The 19174-nt window shown below is 41.7% G+C and overlaps 1 protein-coding gene and 1 non-coding gene across 14 annotated transcripts in view; one reads left to right on the top strand and one right to left on the bottom strand.

Moving 5' to 3' along the window:
• The window catches only part of TFCP2 (transcription factor CP2), a 79846-nt gene that overhangs the window by 8067 nt on the left and 52605 nt on the right, over window positions 1-19174 (top strand). For 4 of the 13 annotated variants that reach the window (XM_063711773.1, XM_063711779.1, XM_063711775.1 and 1 more), the window contains one exon: window positions 19078-19122. The exons of the other annotated variants lie outside the window; for them this stretch is intronic. In XM_063711773.1, the coding sequence (XP_063567843.1) occupies window positions 19078-19122 (45 nt within the window). The remainder of the gene's footprint in view (window positions 1-19077; window positions 19123-19174) is intronic. 13 annotated transcript variants of the gene reach the window in all.
• On the bottom strand, window positions 2829-2935 carry LOC112135888 (U6 spliceosomal RNA). Its single transcript, XR_002917122.1, has one exon. It is a non-coding gene; the product is annotated as a U6 spliceosomal RNA (small nuclear RNA).

Here is a 19174-nt window from a genome sequence, read left to right as displayed (position 1 = left end):
TTCCTTCTATTCCTAGTTTGCTGAATATGTGTGTGTGTGTGTGTGTTTATTGTGGTAAAATACATATAACATAAAATTCTATCATTTTAACCCTTTAAAAATGTCCAGGTCAGTGTAATTAAGTACATTCACGTTGTTGTACAACCGTCACCGTGATCTGTCTCCAGAACTTTTTCATCCCAAAGTGAAATGCTGTACCTATTAAACACTAACTTCCCATCTCCCCCCACTCCAGCCTCTGGCAACCACCATTCTACTTTCTGTGTCTATGAATTTGACTACTCTAAAAACCTCATATATGTGGGATCATATATTTGTCCTTTTGTGACTGACTTATTCACTTAGCATAATGTCTTTGAACTTTTGCTGAGTGTTTTTTTTTTTAAATCATAAAAGGGTATTGAATTTTTTCAAGTATCTTTTCTGTGTCTATTGAGATGATAATGTGGTGTATCACATTGATTGATTTCCTTATGTTGAACCACTCTTGCATTCCTGGAATAAATGTTGGTCATGGTATATAATCTTTTTAATGTACTGTTGGATCCAGTTTGCAGTTTGCTGTTATTTTCTTGAGGATTTTTGTTTCTATATTCATACAGGATATTGGTTTATAGTTTTCTTATCATATCTTTTTTTTAAGAGACCAAATCTCCCTATGTTGCCCAGGCTGGTCTTGAACTCCTGGACTCAAGGGATCTTCCTGCCTCAGCCTCCCAAAGTGCTAGGATTACAAGTGTGAGCCACCATGCCCAGCCTGAATTTTATTGTATCTTTTTCTGGCTTTGGCGTTGGGGTGATGTTGGCCTCATAGAATGTTAGGAAGTGTTCCATTCTTCTCTGTTTTTTGAAGGAGTTCGAGTAGGATTGGTGTTAATTCTTTGAATATTTGGTAGAATTTGCCAATGCAGCCATGTGATACTGGACTTTTCTTTGTTGGGAGGTTTTTGTTTATCAATTCAATTTCTTATTATAGGTTTGTTGTGACTTTTAATTTTTTCTGAGTCAGTTTTGATATTTTAATGTTTCTAAAAATTTTTCTGTTTTATCTAAATTATCTAATATGCTGTTTTATAGTCATTCACAGTATTCTCTTATAATCCTTTCATTTATGTAAAATTAGTAGTAATATCCCCAGTTTCATTTCTGATTTTATTTATTTTCATCTTCTTTCTTTTTCTCCCAGTCAGTCTAGCAAGAGTTTGTAAATTCTTTTTTTTTTTTTTTTTTTTTTTGAGATGGAGTCTTGCTGTGTCACCCAGGGTGGAGTGCAGTGGCATGATCTCAGCTCACTGCAACCTCTGCCTCCCAGGTTCAAGCAATTCTCCTGCCTCAGCCTCTCCAGTAGCTGGGATTACAGGTGCCTGCCACCGTGCCCAGCTAATTTTTGTATTTTTAGTAGAGACAGGGTTTCACCATGTTGACCAGGCTGGTCTTGAACTCCTGACCTTGTGATCTGCCCTCCTCGGCCTCCCAAAGTGCTGGGATTACAGGCGTGAGCCACCATGCCCGGCCAAGAGTTTGTAAATTCTGTTGATCTTTTTAAATAACAGATTTTTGGTTTTGTTGATTCTACTATTTTTATTCTTCTTGGTTTTTGTTGTTGTTGTTTGTTTGTTTTTGAGAGATGGGGCCGTGCTCTGTTACCCAGGCTGGAATGATGCAGTGGTGTGATCATATGCATTGCAACCTCAAACTGCTGGGCTCAAGTGATCCTCCTACCTCAGCCTCCTGAGTAACTGAGACTACAGGCATGCATCACCAAACCCAGCTAATTTTTTTTTTTTATTTCATAGAGATGGAGTCTCACTGTCTTGCCCAGGCCTTGAACTCCTGGCCTCAAGCGATCCTCCTGCCTCAGCCTCCCAAAGTGCTGGGATTACAGGTGTGAGGTACTACACTGCGTTATTTTTATTCTTTATTTCACTTAGCTCTGCTCTAAACATTATTATTCCCTCCCTTTGGCTGGGTCCAGTTTGTGCTTCTTTTTCTAGTTCCTTAAGGTCTGAAGTTAGAGTATTGACTTAAGGGCTTTCTTTTTTTTATCTCTGTTTTTATTTTTATTTTTTGTAGAGATGAGGGTTTCACTATGGTGCCCAGGCTTGTCTTGAGCTCATGGGCTCAGGTGATCCTCCCACCTCAGCCTCCCATAGTGTTGGGATTAAAGGCATGAGCCACCATACCCTGCCTTCTTTCTAAAATTTTATTATTATTTTTATTTATTTATTTATTTTTTGAGACAGAGTCTTGCTCTGTTGCCTGGGCTGGAGTACAGTGGCATGATCTTGGCTCACTGCAACCTCTGCCTCCCAGGTTCAAGCGATTCTCCTGCCTCAGCCTTCCAAGTAGCTGGGATTACAGACATACACCACCACGCCCAGCTAATTTTTGTATTTTTAGTAGAGACAGGGTTTTGCCACGTTGGTCAGGCTGGTCTTGAACTCCCAACTTCAGGTGATCTGTCCGCCTTGGCCTCCCAAAGTGCTGGGATTATAGGTGTGAGCGACCGCGCCTGGCCTTATTACTATTATTTTTTGAGACAGGGTCTTGCTCTGTTGCCCAGGCTGGGTTGCAGTGGCACCATCACAGCTCACTGTAGCCTCAACTTTCCAGATTCAGGCAATCCTCCCACCTCAGTCTCCCAAGTAGCTGGGACCATAGGCTCTTGCCACCATGCCTAGCTAATTTTTGTATTTTTTGAAGAGACAGGGTTTCATCATGTTGCTCAGGCTGGTCTCAAATTCCTGGGATCAAGTGATCCTCCTGCCTTGGCCTCTCAAAGTGCTGCGATTACAAGCATGAGCAACCATACCCAGCCCTGAAATGTTTAAAATATGGAATGCTTCACAAATTTGCATGTCATCCTTGCTCAAAGGCCATGCTAATCTTCTCTGAATCATTCCAACTTTAGTATATGTGCTGCTGAAGTGAGCATTAAACAACACATTTAAACACCAAATGAATAAAAAGAGGAAATCATTAGGGAGATAAGAAAATACATTGAGACAAATTAAAAGGAAAACATACATACCAAAACTCATGGGATGCAGTAAAAACTCAGAGGGAAATTTAGGGTTGTAAATGCTTCAGTGAACTGTGATTGTGCCACTGCACTCCAGCCAGGGTGACAGAGTGAGACTCAACCACAAAAAAAATCAGGATTTAGTTCAAGAGCTCTTGTACATCATGGGGACTATAGTTAATACAATATATTGTATACTTGAACATTGCTAAGAGAGTAGAGTTGATTTTAAGTGTTTTCACCACAAAAAAGAGAAGTATATGAGGTAATGCATGTATTAATTAGGTTGGTTTAGCCATTGATACATTTGACGGTACCCCAGTAGGCCCCATGGCTCTTTCCTTTTTCTTTTTTTTTGAGATGGAGTCTAGCTCTGTCACCCAGGCTCGAGTGCAGTGGCGCCTCACTGCAACCTCCACCTCCTGGGTTCAGGCAAGTCTCCTGTGTCAGCCTCCTGCGTAGCAGAGACTACAGCCATGGGCTACCAAGCCTGGCTAATTTTTGTATTTTTAGTACAAATGGGGATTTGCCATGTTGGCCAGGCTGGTCTTGAACTCCTAACCTCAGGTGATCCACCCGCCTCAGTCTCCCAAAGTGCTGGGATTACAGGTGTGAGCCACTGTGCCCAGCCTGTGTTCCTTTTTCTTTGTTCATTTTTTTTTCCTGCTCCTTAGCTTAAGTAATTTCAGTTCTATCTTCATGTTCATTGATTCTTTCTTCTGCCTGTTCAACTCTGCTGTTGAATCGTTTAGTGCAATCTTTATTTTGGCTCTTATATCTTTATGTCCAGAATTGCTATTTCATTCATTTTTATATTTTTAAAATATTTTTATTGATATTCCTTACTTGTTTATACATTGTTCTCCTGATTTCCTTTAGTTTTTGTTTTTGTTTTTGTTTTTCATGGTTTCCTTCAACTTTCTGAGCATATTTAAGACAGTTAAAATCTTTGTCTAGTAGGTCCATTGTCTGGGCTTGCTATGGGGTGGTTTCTGTCAATTTCTTTTTTTTTTTTTGATATGGAGTCTCGCTGTCTCCCAGGCTGGTGCGAATAAAAAAAAATTATTATTATTATTATTTATTTATTTTTTGAGACAGAGTCTCGCTCTGTTGCCTAGGCTGGAGTACAATGGCATGATCTTGGCTCACCGCAACCTCTGCCTCCTGGGTTCAAGCTATTCTCCTGTCTCAGCCTCCTGAATAGCTGGGATTACAGGCATGCACCACCACGCCCGGCTAATTTTTTGTATTTTTAGTAGACATGGGGTTTCATCATGTTAGCCAGGATGGTCTCGATCTGCTGACCTCGTGATCTGCCCGCTTCGGCCTCCCAAAGTGCTGGGATCACAGGCGTGAGCCACTGTGCCCAGCCAATTTCTTTTTTTTTCCTGTGAATGGGCCATATAGTCCTGTTTCTTTGTTTGCTTTGCAAATTTTTGTTGGAAAGTGGATATTTTGTGTGTTATAATATGGTAACTCTGAAAGTCAGATTCCACTGCCTCCCTAGGGATTACTGATGTTACTTATGAAAGCTGCATTTGTTTAGTGACTTTTCCAAACTGTCTTTGCAAAGAGCGTATATCTGGTTGCATGCGGTCACTGAAGTCTCTGTTCTTTTATCTCTGTGGTCTTTCAGTGACTTGACAGAGATTTCCTTAAATGCTTAGATCCAATAAGAAAAGAAAACAGAAAGAAAAAAAGAGTGTTCTCTCCCTTTAAGTTCACTTGTCTAGTGCCACTAGGGAGGCAACTTCAGTCGGGGGTGTGCATGTGTGAAACAGTGGTCAGCCCTCTGGCAGCTCCTCAGCAATCAAAAGTAGTGAACGAAACACATAACTTCAATTTTTGGAGGACAGAGCCCCTATTTCCCACCCGAGCACCAGCAAGCTGCAGCAGGAACTCCATCCCAACAGTTGCGTACCACAGGGATGGGAGCTAGAGAATGATAGATGCTATTCCAAATGCCAAAATTCACTAAAATTTACCAACTTTTTTCTTCATCAAGCACTCTTCTGCACACTGCAAGTGTTTCATTAGACCCCAGAGTCCTAAAATAGTCACCTCAAGCAGTTCTTGCCATCTCAATAGTTATTTTGGTGAAGGTACTAACTCCTGGAGTTCCTACTCTGTCATTTTCCATGACCTATGTCCCTAATTTTCAGCACCCATTTAGTTGATCCAACCCTCCTTCTCAGTGTATGCGCACACACACACTCATCCAATCTGTTCTCTACACAGAAAGAACCCTTTGTAAGTGCCAGTGCCTATGTTTTTTTTCACTTAAAAGATAATTTCATTCTCAACATGGAAAAAGTGGAATAAAAAAAAATTCACAGCCGGGCGCGGTGGCTCACCCCTATAATCCCAGCGCTTTGGGAGGCCAAGGCAGGTGGATCACGAGGTCAGGAGTTTGAAACCAGGCTGGCCAACAGGGTGAAACCTCATCTCTGCTAAAGATACAAAAAATTAGCTGGGCTGGGCATGGTGGTGGGCATCTGTAATCCCAGCCACTCGGGAGGCTGAGGCAGGAGAATCTCTTGAACCCTGGAGGCGGAGGTTGCAGTGAGTGTAAATTGTGCCAATGCACTCCAGCCTGGGTGACAGGGCGAGGCTCTGTCTCAAAAAAAAAAAAAAAAAAAAAAAAAATCAGAGAGGATTCTGGGAAGTTGATAAAGTAGGAGGTACCAGAAATCTGTCTCCCCACCACCAAGATGACAGTTGCTCTGGCAGAATCTGTCTGATGTATCTGCTTTGGAACTCTGGAATTTATTGAAATCTTACAACTGTGAGGAATTAACTGCAATTTACCATCCAATCCTGGATGGTAAATTTTGGTTAATTTCAGTCAGTTTCAGCGCTTAGCACAATAGCGGCTGCCCATCCACATCCCTCAGCCCCATGACAGGCAGCTGTGCACATGTTCCTGGAGCAGCTTGCACGTAGTTTGTGGAACCCAAGGTGGGCAGAAAGGACCATCTCTTCCAAATATCAGGAATCTGGATCAAGTGCAGTGGCTGGTGCCTGTAATCCCAGCACTTTGGGAGGCTGAGGCGAGAGGATTGCTTGAGCCTGGGAGTTTGAGACCAGCCTGGGCAACATAGTGGTACCCTGTCTCTAAAAACAAAAACCCAAATTTCAGAAATCTGTGCTCCAGTCGGAATTGCTGCTTCTGGCCAGGCGCGGTGGCTCACGCCTGCAATCCCAGCGCTTTGGGAGGCTGAGGTGGGTGGATCACCTAAGGTCAGGAGTTCAAGACCAGCCTGGCCAATGTGATGAAACCCCGTCTCTACTAAAAATACAAAAATTAGCTGGGCATGGTGGTGGGTGCCTGTAATCCCACCTACTTGGGAGGCTGAGTCATGAGAATAGCTTGAACCTGGGAGGCAGAGTTTGCAGTGAGCCAAGATCACGCCATTGCACTCCAGCCTGGGTGACAGAGCGAGACTCCATCTCAAAAAAAATAAATTAATTAATTAAAAATAAAAGAAAGAATTGCTGGTTTTGATCACAGAGTTGCAAAGAGGCCATGGTTATTGTTGCATCTCACCACTTTGTTGCAAGTCCCCCCACTACCACCACTGAAGCGATGTCCAGTAGATTTCTTTTTCTTTTTCTTTTTTTTTTTTTTTTTTTTGAGACAGAGTCTCACAATGATGCCCAGGCTGGAGTGCAGTGGCACGATCTTGGCTCACTGCAACCTCCGCCTCCTGAGTTCAAGCGGTTCCCCTGCCTCAGCCTCCCGAGTAGCTGGGATTAAAGGCACCCACCACCACGCCTGGCTAATTTTTTTTTTTTTTTTTTTTTTGTATTTTTAGTAGAGACAGGGTTCCACCATGTTGGCCAGGCTGGTCTCGAACTCCTGACATTGTGATTCGCCTGCCTCGGCCTCCCAAAGTGCTGTGATTACAGGCTTGAGCCACCGCGCCTGGCCGATGTCCAGGAGATTTAAAGGGCTGGCACCATACTCCCCGTTTCCATTTTTTTTTTCTTTTTTCCCTTTTGAGAGCCAGATATTGATGACTAGGAGCTGGGTGTGGTGGGTCACGCCTGTAATCTCAGCACTTTGGGAGGCCAAGGCTGGCGGATCACTTGAGGTCAGGAGTTTGAGACCAGCCTGGCTAACATGGTGAGACCCTGTCTTTACTAAAAATATAAAAATTAGCTGGGCATGGTGGCTTATGCCTGTAGTCCCAGCTACTCGGGAGGCCGAGGCAGGAGAATCACATGAACCTGGGAGGCAGAGGTTGCAGTGAGCCGAGATCGTGCCACTGCACTCCAGCCTGGGCGACAGAGCAAGACTCTATCTTAAAAAACAAACAAACGACAAAACAGATACTGATGACTAGGATGATCAAAAGGAACCAAATAGATGGGAGAGATTAAGAAGTCATTGTGCATCCCAGGGGTGGGCGGAAGGCTCAGTAAAGTCATGTACTGCATAATGATGTTTTGGTCAGTGACAGGCTGCATAGATAACAATGGTCCTAGAAGATTATAATGGAGGCCAGGCATGGTGGTTTATACCTGTAATACCAGTGCTTTAGGAATGGGGGTCTCTCTTGAGGTCAGGAGTTCAAGACCAGCCGGCCTGGGCAACATAGCAGGACCTCATCTCTACAAAAAATAACAAAAGAAGAAAAATTAGCTGGACATGGTGGTATATGCCTGTAGTCCTAGCTACTCAGGAGGCTGAGGTGAGAGGATTGCTTGAGCGCAGGAGTTTGAGGCTGCAGTGAGCTATGATTATGCCACATCACTCCAGCCTTGGTGACAGAACAAGAGTCTGTTTCTAAAAAAAAATTAAGATTATAGTGGAAAAAAAAATTAAAATGGGTCAGGTGCAGTGGTTATGCCTGTAATCCTAGCACTTTGGGAGTTCAAAGTGGGAGGATCACCTGAGATCAGGAGTTCGAGACCAGCGTGGCCAACATGGCAAAATCCTGTCTGTACTAAAAATACAAAAATTAGTGCACACTTATGATCCCAGCTACTTGGGAGGCTGAGGCAGGAGAATCGCCTGAACCCAGGAGGCAGGCGGTGCTTGCAGTGAGCCAAGATCACGCCACTGTACTCCAGCCTGGGCAGTAGAGCGAGACTCCATCTCAAAAAAAAAAAGAAAAGAAAAAAAACCTCAAATTACTGAAATACTAAAGATAAAAATGAAAGTGGGAATATTACCCTCAATTCCACAGAAATGGAAAGGGTAGGCTGGGCATGGCAGCTCACATGTGTAATCTCTGTGCTTTTGAAGGCTGAAATGGGAGTATCACTTGAGCCCAGGAGCTCAAACCAGCCTGGAAAACATACTGAGACCCTGTCTATACAAAAAAATAACACATACCTGTAGTCCTAGCTACTCGGAAGGCTGAGGCAGAAGGATTGCTTTAGTCCAGGAATTCAAGGCTGCAGTTAACCATGATTGTTCCACGGCATTCTAGCTAGGGTGACAGAGCCTGTCTCTTAAAAAGAGAGATCATGGGCCGGATGCAGTGGCTCACACCTGTAATCCCAGCACTTTGGGAGGCTGAGGTGGGCGGATCACTTGAGGTCAGGAGTTTGAGACCAGCCTGGCCAACATAGTGAAACCCAGTCTCTACTAAAAATACAAATAAGAAAATTAGCTGGCCGTAGTGGCACATGCCTGTAATCCCAGCTACTTAGGAGGCTGAGGCAGGAGAATCACTTGAACCTGGGGGGTAGAGGTTGTAGTGAGCTGAGATTGCACCATTGCACTCCAGCCTGGGCAACAAGAGTGAAACTCTATCTCAAAAAAAAAAGAAAAAAAGAGATTATAATAGAGTACGATAAGCAATTGTAGGCTGGTCTGGAGATAGTGAATTGTCTTAATTGATTGTTGACAGTCAGTTACAGATAGAACTTGTTCTACTCTTTCCCCCATCTTTACTACTGCACTTGACTAGTTTTTTGGGGAAAAAGATTAATAAACCAATTGTACGCCAACAAATTGGGTAACCTAGATGAAATGGTCACATCCTAGAAACACAAAACCTACCAAGACTAAAGTACTAAGAAATAGAAAATGTAAATAGTCTCATAACTCATAGGGAGATTGCATTTGTAATCGAAAATGTCCCAACAAAGAAATCTCTGGACCTGATGACTTCACTGGTGAATTCTATCAACATTTCAAGAAGAACTAACACCAATCCATCTCAGACTTTTCAAAACATTGAAGAGGAAAGAACACTCACTAATCCATTCTGTGAACTCAGCATTATCTTTGACAGTTTGGATATGTGTCCCTCCAAATCGCAAGTTGAGATTTGATCTGCAGTGTTGGAGGTGGGTGGGGCCTAGTGGGAAGTGTTTGGGTCATGGGGGTTTATGCCTCAGGAATGGCTTGGTGTGGTCCCTATGGTAATGAGTGCATTTCTGCTCTATTAGTTTACTCAAGAGCTGGTTGTTTAAGTGTGGCACCTCCCCCTCCCTTGCTTCCTCTCTTGCCATGTGACATACCTGCTCTTCCTTCACCTTCTGCCATGATTGAAAGTTTCCTGAGGTACTTATCAGAAGCTGATACTGGCACCATGCTTCTTGTACAGCCTGCAGAACCATAAGCCAAATAAACCTCTTTACTTTGTAAATTACCCAGCCTCAGGTATTCCTTTATAGCAATGCAAAATGGATGAATAGTCTTGATGCCAAAGCCCTACAAAGATGCTATAAGAAATCTATAGACTAATAGTTCTTTCTTTTTTTTTTTTTTTTTTTTTTTGAGACAAAAAAGAGTCTCACTCTATCACTGAGGCTGGAGTGCAGTGGTGCAATCTTGGCTCACTGCAGCCTGGGCCTCCTGGGTTCAAATGAATCTCATGCCAAAGCCTCCCAAGTAGCTGGGATTACAGGCATGTGCCACCACGCCCAGCTAATTTTTAAATTTTTAGTGGAGACAGGGCTTTGCCATGTTGGCCAGGATGGTCTCAAACTCCTGGCCTCAAGTGATCCACCCACCTTGGCCTCCCAAAGTGCTGGCTTTACAGGCGTGAGCCACTGCGCCTGGCCTATAGACTAACATTTCTTAGGAACATTGATGTAAAAATCATCAACAAAATACCAGCAAACCAGATTTAGCAGCATATTAAAATGATTATACACCTTGACCAATAAGCACATGAAAAAATACTCAACATTGCTAATTAGGGAAATGCAAGTCAAAACTCCAAGATACTAACCTCACACCCATTAGGATGGCTGCTATGAAGAACAGCAGAAAATAATTGTTGGGAAGGACATGGAAAAATTGGAACCATTGTACACTGTTGGTAGTCGTGTCAAATGGCATAGCCTATGTGAAAAACTGGTGGTTCTTCCAAAAATTAAAGTTACCATATGTATCAGGATTTTCCAGAGAGACAAAACCAATAGGATATAGATGGATGGATGGGTGAATGAGAGGGGATTTATTAGAGGAATTGGCTTACTCAATTATGGAAACCAAGAAGGTTGTGATAGGCCATCTGCAAACTAGAGAACCAGGGATGCCAATAGCATGGCTCAATCTAAGTCTCAAAGCCTCAGAACCAGGGAAACCAATGGCATAACTCTCAGACCGAGGCTGAAGGCCTGAAAACCTGAGAGGCTACTGGTGTAAGTCCTGGGGTCCAAAGGCTGGAGAACTTGGAATACTGATATCAAAGGACGGGAGAAGGGTGTCTCAGCCCCAGGAGAAAAAATGAATTTACCTTTACTCTGCCTTTTTGTTCTATCTGGGCACCCAGCCCTTTGGATGTTGCCCTCCCACATTGAGGATGGATCTTACTCCCTCAGTCAACCTACTCACACACCAGTCTCCTCTGGAAACACCCTCACAGATACAGTCAGAAATCATGCTTTACCCACTTTTTAAGTATCCTTTAATCCGGTCAAGTTGACACCTAAAAATCCTCACACCATATAATCCTGTAATTCTACTTGTGGAGGTTTAGTAGTTCCCCCTTATCCTAGGTTTCACTTTCTGAGATATCAGTTACCCAAGGTCAACTGTGACCTGTAAAAAAATAGGTGAGTATAGTGCAATAAGATATTTTGAGAGAAAGAGAGAGACCACTTTTATTTATTTATTTAGAGATGGACTCTCACTGTGTCACCTAGGCTGGAGTGCAGTGGCACCATCTCAGCTCACTGCAACCTCCACCTCCCAGGTTCAAGCAATTCTTGTGCCTCAGCCTCCTGAGTAGCTGAGATTACAGGCACCTGCCACCACGCCTGGCTAATTTTTGTATTTTTAATAGAGACGAGATTTTATCATATTGGCCAGGCTGGTCTCGAACTCCTGATCTCAAGTGATCCACCCGCCTCGGCCTCCCAAAATGCTGGGATTACCGGCATGAGCCACTGTGCCCAGCCACATTTATATAATTTATTACCATATGTTGTTATAGTTGTTTTATTATTAGTTGTTGTTAATCTCTTACTCTGCCTAATTTATAAATTAACTTTACCATGGATATATATGTATAGGAAAAAACACACTATACGTGGGGTTTGATACTCTCCCTGGTTTCAGACATCCGTGGGAGTCTTGGATCCCCCCATCAGATAAGGATGACCTAATGTATACTCAAAATAATTGAAAGCAGGGTCTCTAAGAGATATTTGTGTACTTAATGTTCATAGGTATAGCCCATTGATCGAGGGATGAATGGATAAGCAAAATGTTGTAAGTACATACAATGAAATATTATTCAGCCTTTAAGATGGCTGCTAGTAAAAAAATCAAAGTAACAGGTGTTGGCAAGAATGTAGAGAAATTGGAACCTTTATGTATTGCTGGTGGCAATGTAAAATGGTGCATTCACTGTGGAAAACAGTATGGTGGTTCCTCAAAAAAATTAAATGTAGAATTATGATACAGCTGTTTCACTTCTGAGTATATATTCAAGACAATTGAAAGCAGCGACTTGACAGCTATTTGTACACCCATGTTTAGCAACATTATTCACAACAGCCAGAAGGTGAAAGCAACCTAGATAAACAAAATGTATATAATATATACATATGATGGAATATTATTCAGGCTTGAAAAGGAAGGAGATTCTGATGTGTAATATAATATGGATAAACCTTGGGACATTATGGTGTGTGAAATGTCAGACACAAAATGATAAATATATGATTCCACTGCCATGAAATACCTCAAGTAGTCAAATTCATAATGATAGAATGTTGAATAGTGGTTAACCAGGAGAGCGGAGAGTGAATAGTTCTTGTTTAATGGGCACAGAATTTTAGATTGGGATGATGAAAAGTTCTGAAAATGGATAGTGGTGATGGTTAAGTACACTGTGAACGTACTTAACAGCACTGACATGTACACTTAAAAATGGTTAAAATATTACAGATTGAAGCATTGATATAGACAAAAAAACAAAAAAAAAGGTTAAATGATAACTTTTTTTTTTTTTTTTTGATACAGGGTCTTGCTCTGTCACCCAGGCTGCAGTGCAGTGGCACAATCACAGTTCACTGCAACCTCAAACTCCTGGGCCCAAGTTACTCCCCTGCCTTAGCCTCCTGAGTAGCTGGGACTACAGGTGTGCACCACCACACCTAGCTAATTTTTTAAAAATTTTAGAGAGATGGGGTCTTGCTATGTTGCCCAGGCTGGTCTAGAACTGGCCTTAAGCCATCCCCCTGCCTTGGCCTGCCAAAGTGCTGGAATTACAAACATGAACCGCTGTGCCCAGCCAACATTGTATTATGTATATTTTACTACAGATTTTAAAAATGGAAAACAAAAAGAATGCAAATAGTTCTCCTTTGCCCAAGTCCTGATCCCTCAGCTAGCTGCGAAAGTATCACCACCAATGATGGTTGCCAGGGGCTAGTTACTATTCAGTGGCTATAAGAGTTTCAGCCTTGCAAGATGAAAAGAGTTCTGGAGATGGATGATGGTGATGGTTGTACAACAATATGATTGTACTTAATACCACTGAACTGTCCACTTAAAAGTGATTAAGATAGTAAATTTTGTTGTGTGTATTTTATCACAATAAAAAGCAGTTGGGAAAAAATAATTTCAGACTTGTATAATATTTGCATGAATACTACAAAGAATTTGTGAAAACCCTTCACCTAGATTCCCCAAAGGATAATATTTTAATATATTTGCTTTATCCTTCTCTTTCTCAGAATTTCTCACACACTCAGAATTATTTTTTTCTGAATGATTTAAAGGTAAAAGGCAGATGTAATGCCCTAAACACCTAAATACTTCAGTTTGTATTTTTTAAAAACAAATTCTCTTACATAAATATGGTATAATGTTCAAAATCGGGAACTTAACGCTGACACAATGCTATAATTTATAGACCTTATCCAGATTTTGTCAGTTGTCCTAATAACATCCATTATAGTAAAAGAATATCCAATATCATGTGTTGATTCAGTGACCCTGTCTCTTTCATCTCCTTTAATCTGGAACAGTTCTTGAGTCTTTGTATTTTTATGACACTGACAATTTGATAAGTGCAGGGTAGTTATTTTGTAGAGCATCCTTCAATTTGTTTTTGTCTATTGTTTCCTCATGGTTAGATTCAGGTTATGCACGTTGGGCATTAATACCTAAGAAGTGATGCTGAGTTCTCTGCGTGTCATATTAGGATGCACATGCTATTTATTGCTCCTATTACTGGCAGTGTTACTTGAGTGGTAGGGTCCAGTTTTCTCCATCATAAAGTTATTCATTTGCCTTTTGTAATAATGTCTTGGGAGATGTTTCGAGACTATGCAAATATCCTGTTCTCAAACTTTCACCTGTTAATTTTAGCATTCAGATGATTCTTGCCCTAATCAGTTATCTTTATGATCGTTGCCAAGTGATTTTCTCTTTTTGCCTTCCCTCTACATTTATTAGTTGGCTTTCTACTGTAAGAAAGAGCTTTCTGTTCCTATTATTTTTTATCAGTGTAGACTCATAGATTCTTACTTTATTGAATACAATGTAATCTTCTATCACTATATATTTTGAAGACAGTGTTCCAGGTTTGGCCAGGAGGAATCCCTTCAAAATGACTTGCACACAGAGAAGCCTTTTAAAATTAGGTCTTATTAATACTGTCCTAAGGTAACTATTAATATCACCCTTCTTCACTCACTAAGGTGTACCTGTTTAAGTGATAAATTATATGATCACTTTCTTTAAAATGTTCATCAGATTGTGCTACTTTTCTCCTGAAAACTGTCCAGTGGCTTCACATCTCACTTTGCATAAAAGCCACAGGTCTGTCAAGGATCCATATGGTCTGCTCCTCCAGCCATTTAATATACTCTTCCCCTGGCTTGCTCTGCTGCAGCCGCACCTGGTCTTAAGGCTCCAGTTTCACCTCAGTGTCTTTGCATTTGCAGTTACTGTTCCTGAAACATTCCTGTATGTTCCTTACTTCCTTTAGGTTTCTGCTCACAGACATCAGAGAGGCCTTCTAATGTCCTTCACGTAAAATAGCAAGAGCCTCCGTCCCCTCACCAGCACTCCTTGCTTTCTTTACCCTCTCTGCTTTATTTCTTCCCTAACATCTGATGTGTAATTCATTTGTTGGCTTCTCTCCCCAACTTCATGCTTCATAAAAGAAGGGTTTTTCTTTTGTTCTCTACCCTCTGCCTACTGTTAGAATAGTGCCTAATAAGTAGTTTGCGCTGATTTGTTGAATGAATGAATTCAGTATCTCTCCATTTTGTTAAAAAAGGCAAATACTATAGCAGTTCCTGAGGCAACGATCTCTCTTCCTTGAGACCTAAGTCTCTTCATTGAGACCTAAGTCTCTTTATTGAGACTGATTTTTGCCCTTTTGTTGTTGTTGTTTGCTGTGCTTTCTCAGTACTTTTTTTCTTCATTTCTCCCCACTTCAATGATCACCTATCCATCTTCCAGATCTTCTCTCTTTGTCTCAGAGTTGGTCAGTTGTTACTGTTCTTTACTTTCCCTTTCATTCTAAGTCTCTTATGATGGACAGTGTATTTAGATGAGATTTGCCCTGTTTTACTGCAAAGGTTATCCATTACTTTTTAAATTTTAAAATTAAAAAGAATTTTTAATTCATTACTTTTTTTTTTAAATTTTTTTTTCTTTTTTTCAAGATGGAGGCTCACTCTGTTGCCCAGGCTGGAGTGCAGTGGCGTAATCTTGGCTCACTGCAACCTCCGCCTCCCGAGTTCAAGCGATTCTCATGCCTCAGCCTCCCAAGTAGCTGGGATTCCAGGCGCCTGCCACCACGCCCAGCTAATTTTTGTATTTTCAGTAGAGAAGGGGTTTCGCCATGTTGGCCAGGCTGGTCTCAAACTCCTGACCTCAGGTGATCCACCTGCCTTGGCCTCTCAAAGTGCTAGGATTACAGGTGTGAGCCACTGCACTCAGCCATACTTCACTACTTTTTAAAAGATGGCACTGCTGTAAAAATATAAAGACATGCTGAGAATGATTAAGTGCAAATTCAGGATAATGTTGCCTCTGGGAGTTGGAGGGGATATAACTGAGGAAAAATATAGGGGGCTTCAACTGTTAATGCTGTATCTTACGCTGCCTAGAGTGTACACAGTCATTTGTTACACTGTTTTATCTTTTTTATGTCTAAAATAGCTTATAACAAATTAAAGGCTAGGCACGGTGGCTCACCCTGTAATCCCAGCACTTTGGGAAGCTGAGGCAGGTGGATCACCTGAGGCCAGGAGTTCTAGACCAGCCTGGCCGACATGGCGAAACCCCATCACTACTAAAAATGCAAAAAATTAGCTGAGTGTGGTGATGCATGCCTGTAGCCCCAGCTACTCCGGAGGATGTGGCACGAGAATTGCTTGAACCTGGGAGGTGGAGATTGCAGTGAGCAAAGATCGTGCCACTGCACTCCGGCCTGGGTGACAGAGCGAGCCTCCATCTCAAAAAAAAAAAAGAAAAAAAATTAAGAAAAAAATTATCTAACACGTAATCTATTTCTTCATTCTTTTAAGTTATGCTGTTACTCCTTTTTACTGTAAGTTCATAAATTTTCTTTGCTTTCCTACATTTTTCTTGCCCTCCTCTTATTATGGAAAACAACATACAAAGCAACAGTGCTGCCATTCCTTCCTTCTACTTTTTTTTTAAGGTTTTTGGGGAACAGATGGTGTTTGGTTACATTAATAAGTTCTTTAGTGGTGATTTCTGAGATTGTGGTGCACCCATCACCTGAGCAGTGTACAGTGTACACAATGTATAGTCTTTTATCCCTCACCTCTTCCCATCCTTTCCCCTCGAGTCCCCAAAGTCCATTGTATTATACTTAAACATTTGTGACCTCATAGCTTAGCTCCCACTTATGAGTGAAAACATACGATGTTTGGTTTTCCATTCCTGAGTTACTTCACTTAGAGTAATGGGCTCTAGTTCCATCCAGGTTGCTGCAAATGACATTGTTGTTTCGTTCTTTTTATGGCTGAGTAATATTCTATGGTGTATATATACCACATTTTCTTTCTGTTTTTTTTTTTTTTTTGAGATGGAGTTTTGCTCTGTTGCTCAGGCTGGAGTGCAGCAGTGCAGTCTTGGCACACTGCAACCGTCACCTCCTGGGTTCAAGAGAGTCTCCTGCCTCAGCCTCCTGAGTAGCTGGAATTACAGGCGCCTGACACCACGCCAGGCTAATTTTTGTATTTTTATTAGAGACAGGGTTTCGCCATATTGGTCAGGCTGGCCTCGAAGTCCTGACCTCAGGTGATCTGCCCACCTCAGCTTCCCAAAGTGCTGGGATTACAGATGTGAGCCACTGCACCTGGCCTGTATACCACATTTTTTCTTTTTCTTTTTCTTTTTTTTTTTTTTTGAGACAGAGTCTCACTCTGTTGCCCAGGCTGGAGTGCAGTGGTGCAATCTCGGCTCACTGCAACCTCTTCCTGCCGGGTTCAAGTGATTCTCCTGCCTCAGCCTCCCGAGTAGCCTGGACTACAGGTGCCTGCCACCATGCCTGGCTAATTTTTGTATTTTTAGTAGAAATGGAGTTTCACCATATTGGCTAGGCTAGTCTTGAACTCCTGACCTTGTGATCCACCTGCCTCGCCTCCCAAAGTGCTGGAATTACAGGTGTGGGCCACCACGCCCAGCCACCACATTTTCTTTATCCACTTGTTGATGGGCATTTGGGCTGGTTCCATATTTTTGCAATTGCAAATTGTCCTGCTATAAACGTGTGTGCAAGTATCTTTTTTTATATAATGACTTCTTTTCCTCTGGGTAGATACCCAGCAGTGGGATTGCTGGATCAAATGGTAGATAAACTTTTAGTTTTTTAAGGAATCTCCACACTGTTTTTCATAGTGGTTGTACTATTTACATTCCCACCAACAGTATAAAAGTGTTCCCTTTTCACCACATCCATGCCAACATCTATTTTTTTAAAAATTTTTTGATTATGTCTATTCTTGCAGAAGTAAGGTGGTATTGCATGGAGGTTTTGATTTTCATTTCCCTGATAGTTAGTGATGTTGAGCATTTTTCCATATGCTTGTTGGCCACTTGTATGTCTTCTTTTGAGAATTGTCTATTCATGTCCTTAGCCACTTTTTGATGGGATTGTTTGTTTTTTTTCTAGCTGATTTGTTTGAGCTCCTTGTGGATTCTGGATATTAGTCCTTTGTCGGATGTATAGATTGTGATTTTCTCCCGGTTGTCTGTTTACTCTGCTGATTATTTCTGCTGTGCAGAAGATTTTTAGTTTAATTAAGTCTCATCTGTTTATCTTTGTTTTTGTTGCGTTTGTTTTTGGGTTCTTGGTCATGAAGTCTTTGCCTAAGTCATTGTCTAGAAGGGTTTTTCCAATGTTATCCTCTAGAATTTTTATGGTTTCAAGTCTTAGATTTAAGGCTTTGCTCCACCTTGAGCTGATTTTTGTACAAGGTGAGAGATGAGGATCCAGTTTCATTCTCCTACATGTGGCTTGCCAGTTATCCCAGCCTTCCCTCTACTTTGTCACCTTCTCTCTTTTTTCCCCCCCACCTCTTCCTATCCTGGTCTCCTTTATCCGCCTTGTTCATAGTAGTTTCCATTTGTTGCTGATAGTCTACTCTCACTACGCCTCAGTAGAACCTAACAGAATAAACTTGGGACTTTGGGTACACAAATTGGTGTTCCAGTTTTCCTTTCACCAATGGTTTAATTTTCTTTCTTTGTTTTTTTTTTTTTGAGATGAAGTCTCACTCTGTTGCTGAGGCTGGAGTGCAGTGGCGCAATCTCGGCTCACTGCAACCTCTGCCTCCTGGGTTCAAGTGATTCTCCTGCCTCAGCCTCCCGAGTAGCTGGGATTACAGGCGTGTGTCACCACACCCGGCTAATTTTTGTATTTTTAGTAGAGATGGAGTTTCACTATATTGACCAGGCTGGTCTCGAACTCCCGACCTCAGGTGATCTGCCTGGTTTGGGCTCCCAAAGTGCTGGGATTACAGGTGTGAGCCACTGTGCCCGGCCTAATGTTTTATATGCACAGCAAATCCTGGTTTATTCCCTCAGTCACTAAGCAGATTTTTACTCTATCATTCAGCAAACACTCGAGTGCCTACTATGTACTTGGTTTTGTGCAGCTTGATTCTGTAGCTTTGTCTTCACTATATGCGCCCATATGCAGGTGCTGAATCTAAATAAACAGGTTTCTGTCTTTCATTTGCTTACAATTTGATGGAGAAGATAAGACATGTATATAAATAAATGTGATACAGGCTGGAAATAAATATGCTAAAAGCACTTGAAGTGCTATAGGAATTCAGAACATAGAAATACTACTTCTACCTCCTAAGGTGGTACCTGAAAGAAGGGTAAGATTTGGCCATGCAAAGGTGGAAGAGAAAGATATTCCAGGCAGAGGGATTATAGGAACAATGGAATTGTTGGATTATGAGCTTGCTATATCTTCCTACAAGATAATGCTAAATTGTTGTTCTAGTATACTTAGAGTTCAGGTGTTTTGGTTCTGCATCCTAGCCATTATTTTAATTGTTCACTGTTGTAATTTTTGTGTGGAATAGTATTTTATTGTGGTTTTAATTTGTATTTTCCTAATTTCTTATGAGGCCAGCACCTTTTCATATGTTTGTGGGCCACTGATGTTTTCTCCTAAGAAGTAAGTATTTGAGTTTTTTGGGGGTATGGGGTGGGGGAGGGAGGTTTGGCCT

This window comes from Pongo abelii, chromosome 10 (genome assembly GCF_028885655.2).
Source record: "Pongo abelii isolate AG06213 chromosome 10, NHGRI_mPonAbe1-v2.0_pri, whole genome shotgun sequence".
In the NCBI taxonomy this organism is placed as follows: domain Eukaryota; kingdom Metazoa; phylum Chordata; class Mammalia; order Primates; family Hominidae; genus Pongo; species Pongo abelii.
This window is presented reverse-complemented; position numbering and strand designations above follow the sequence as displayed.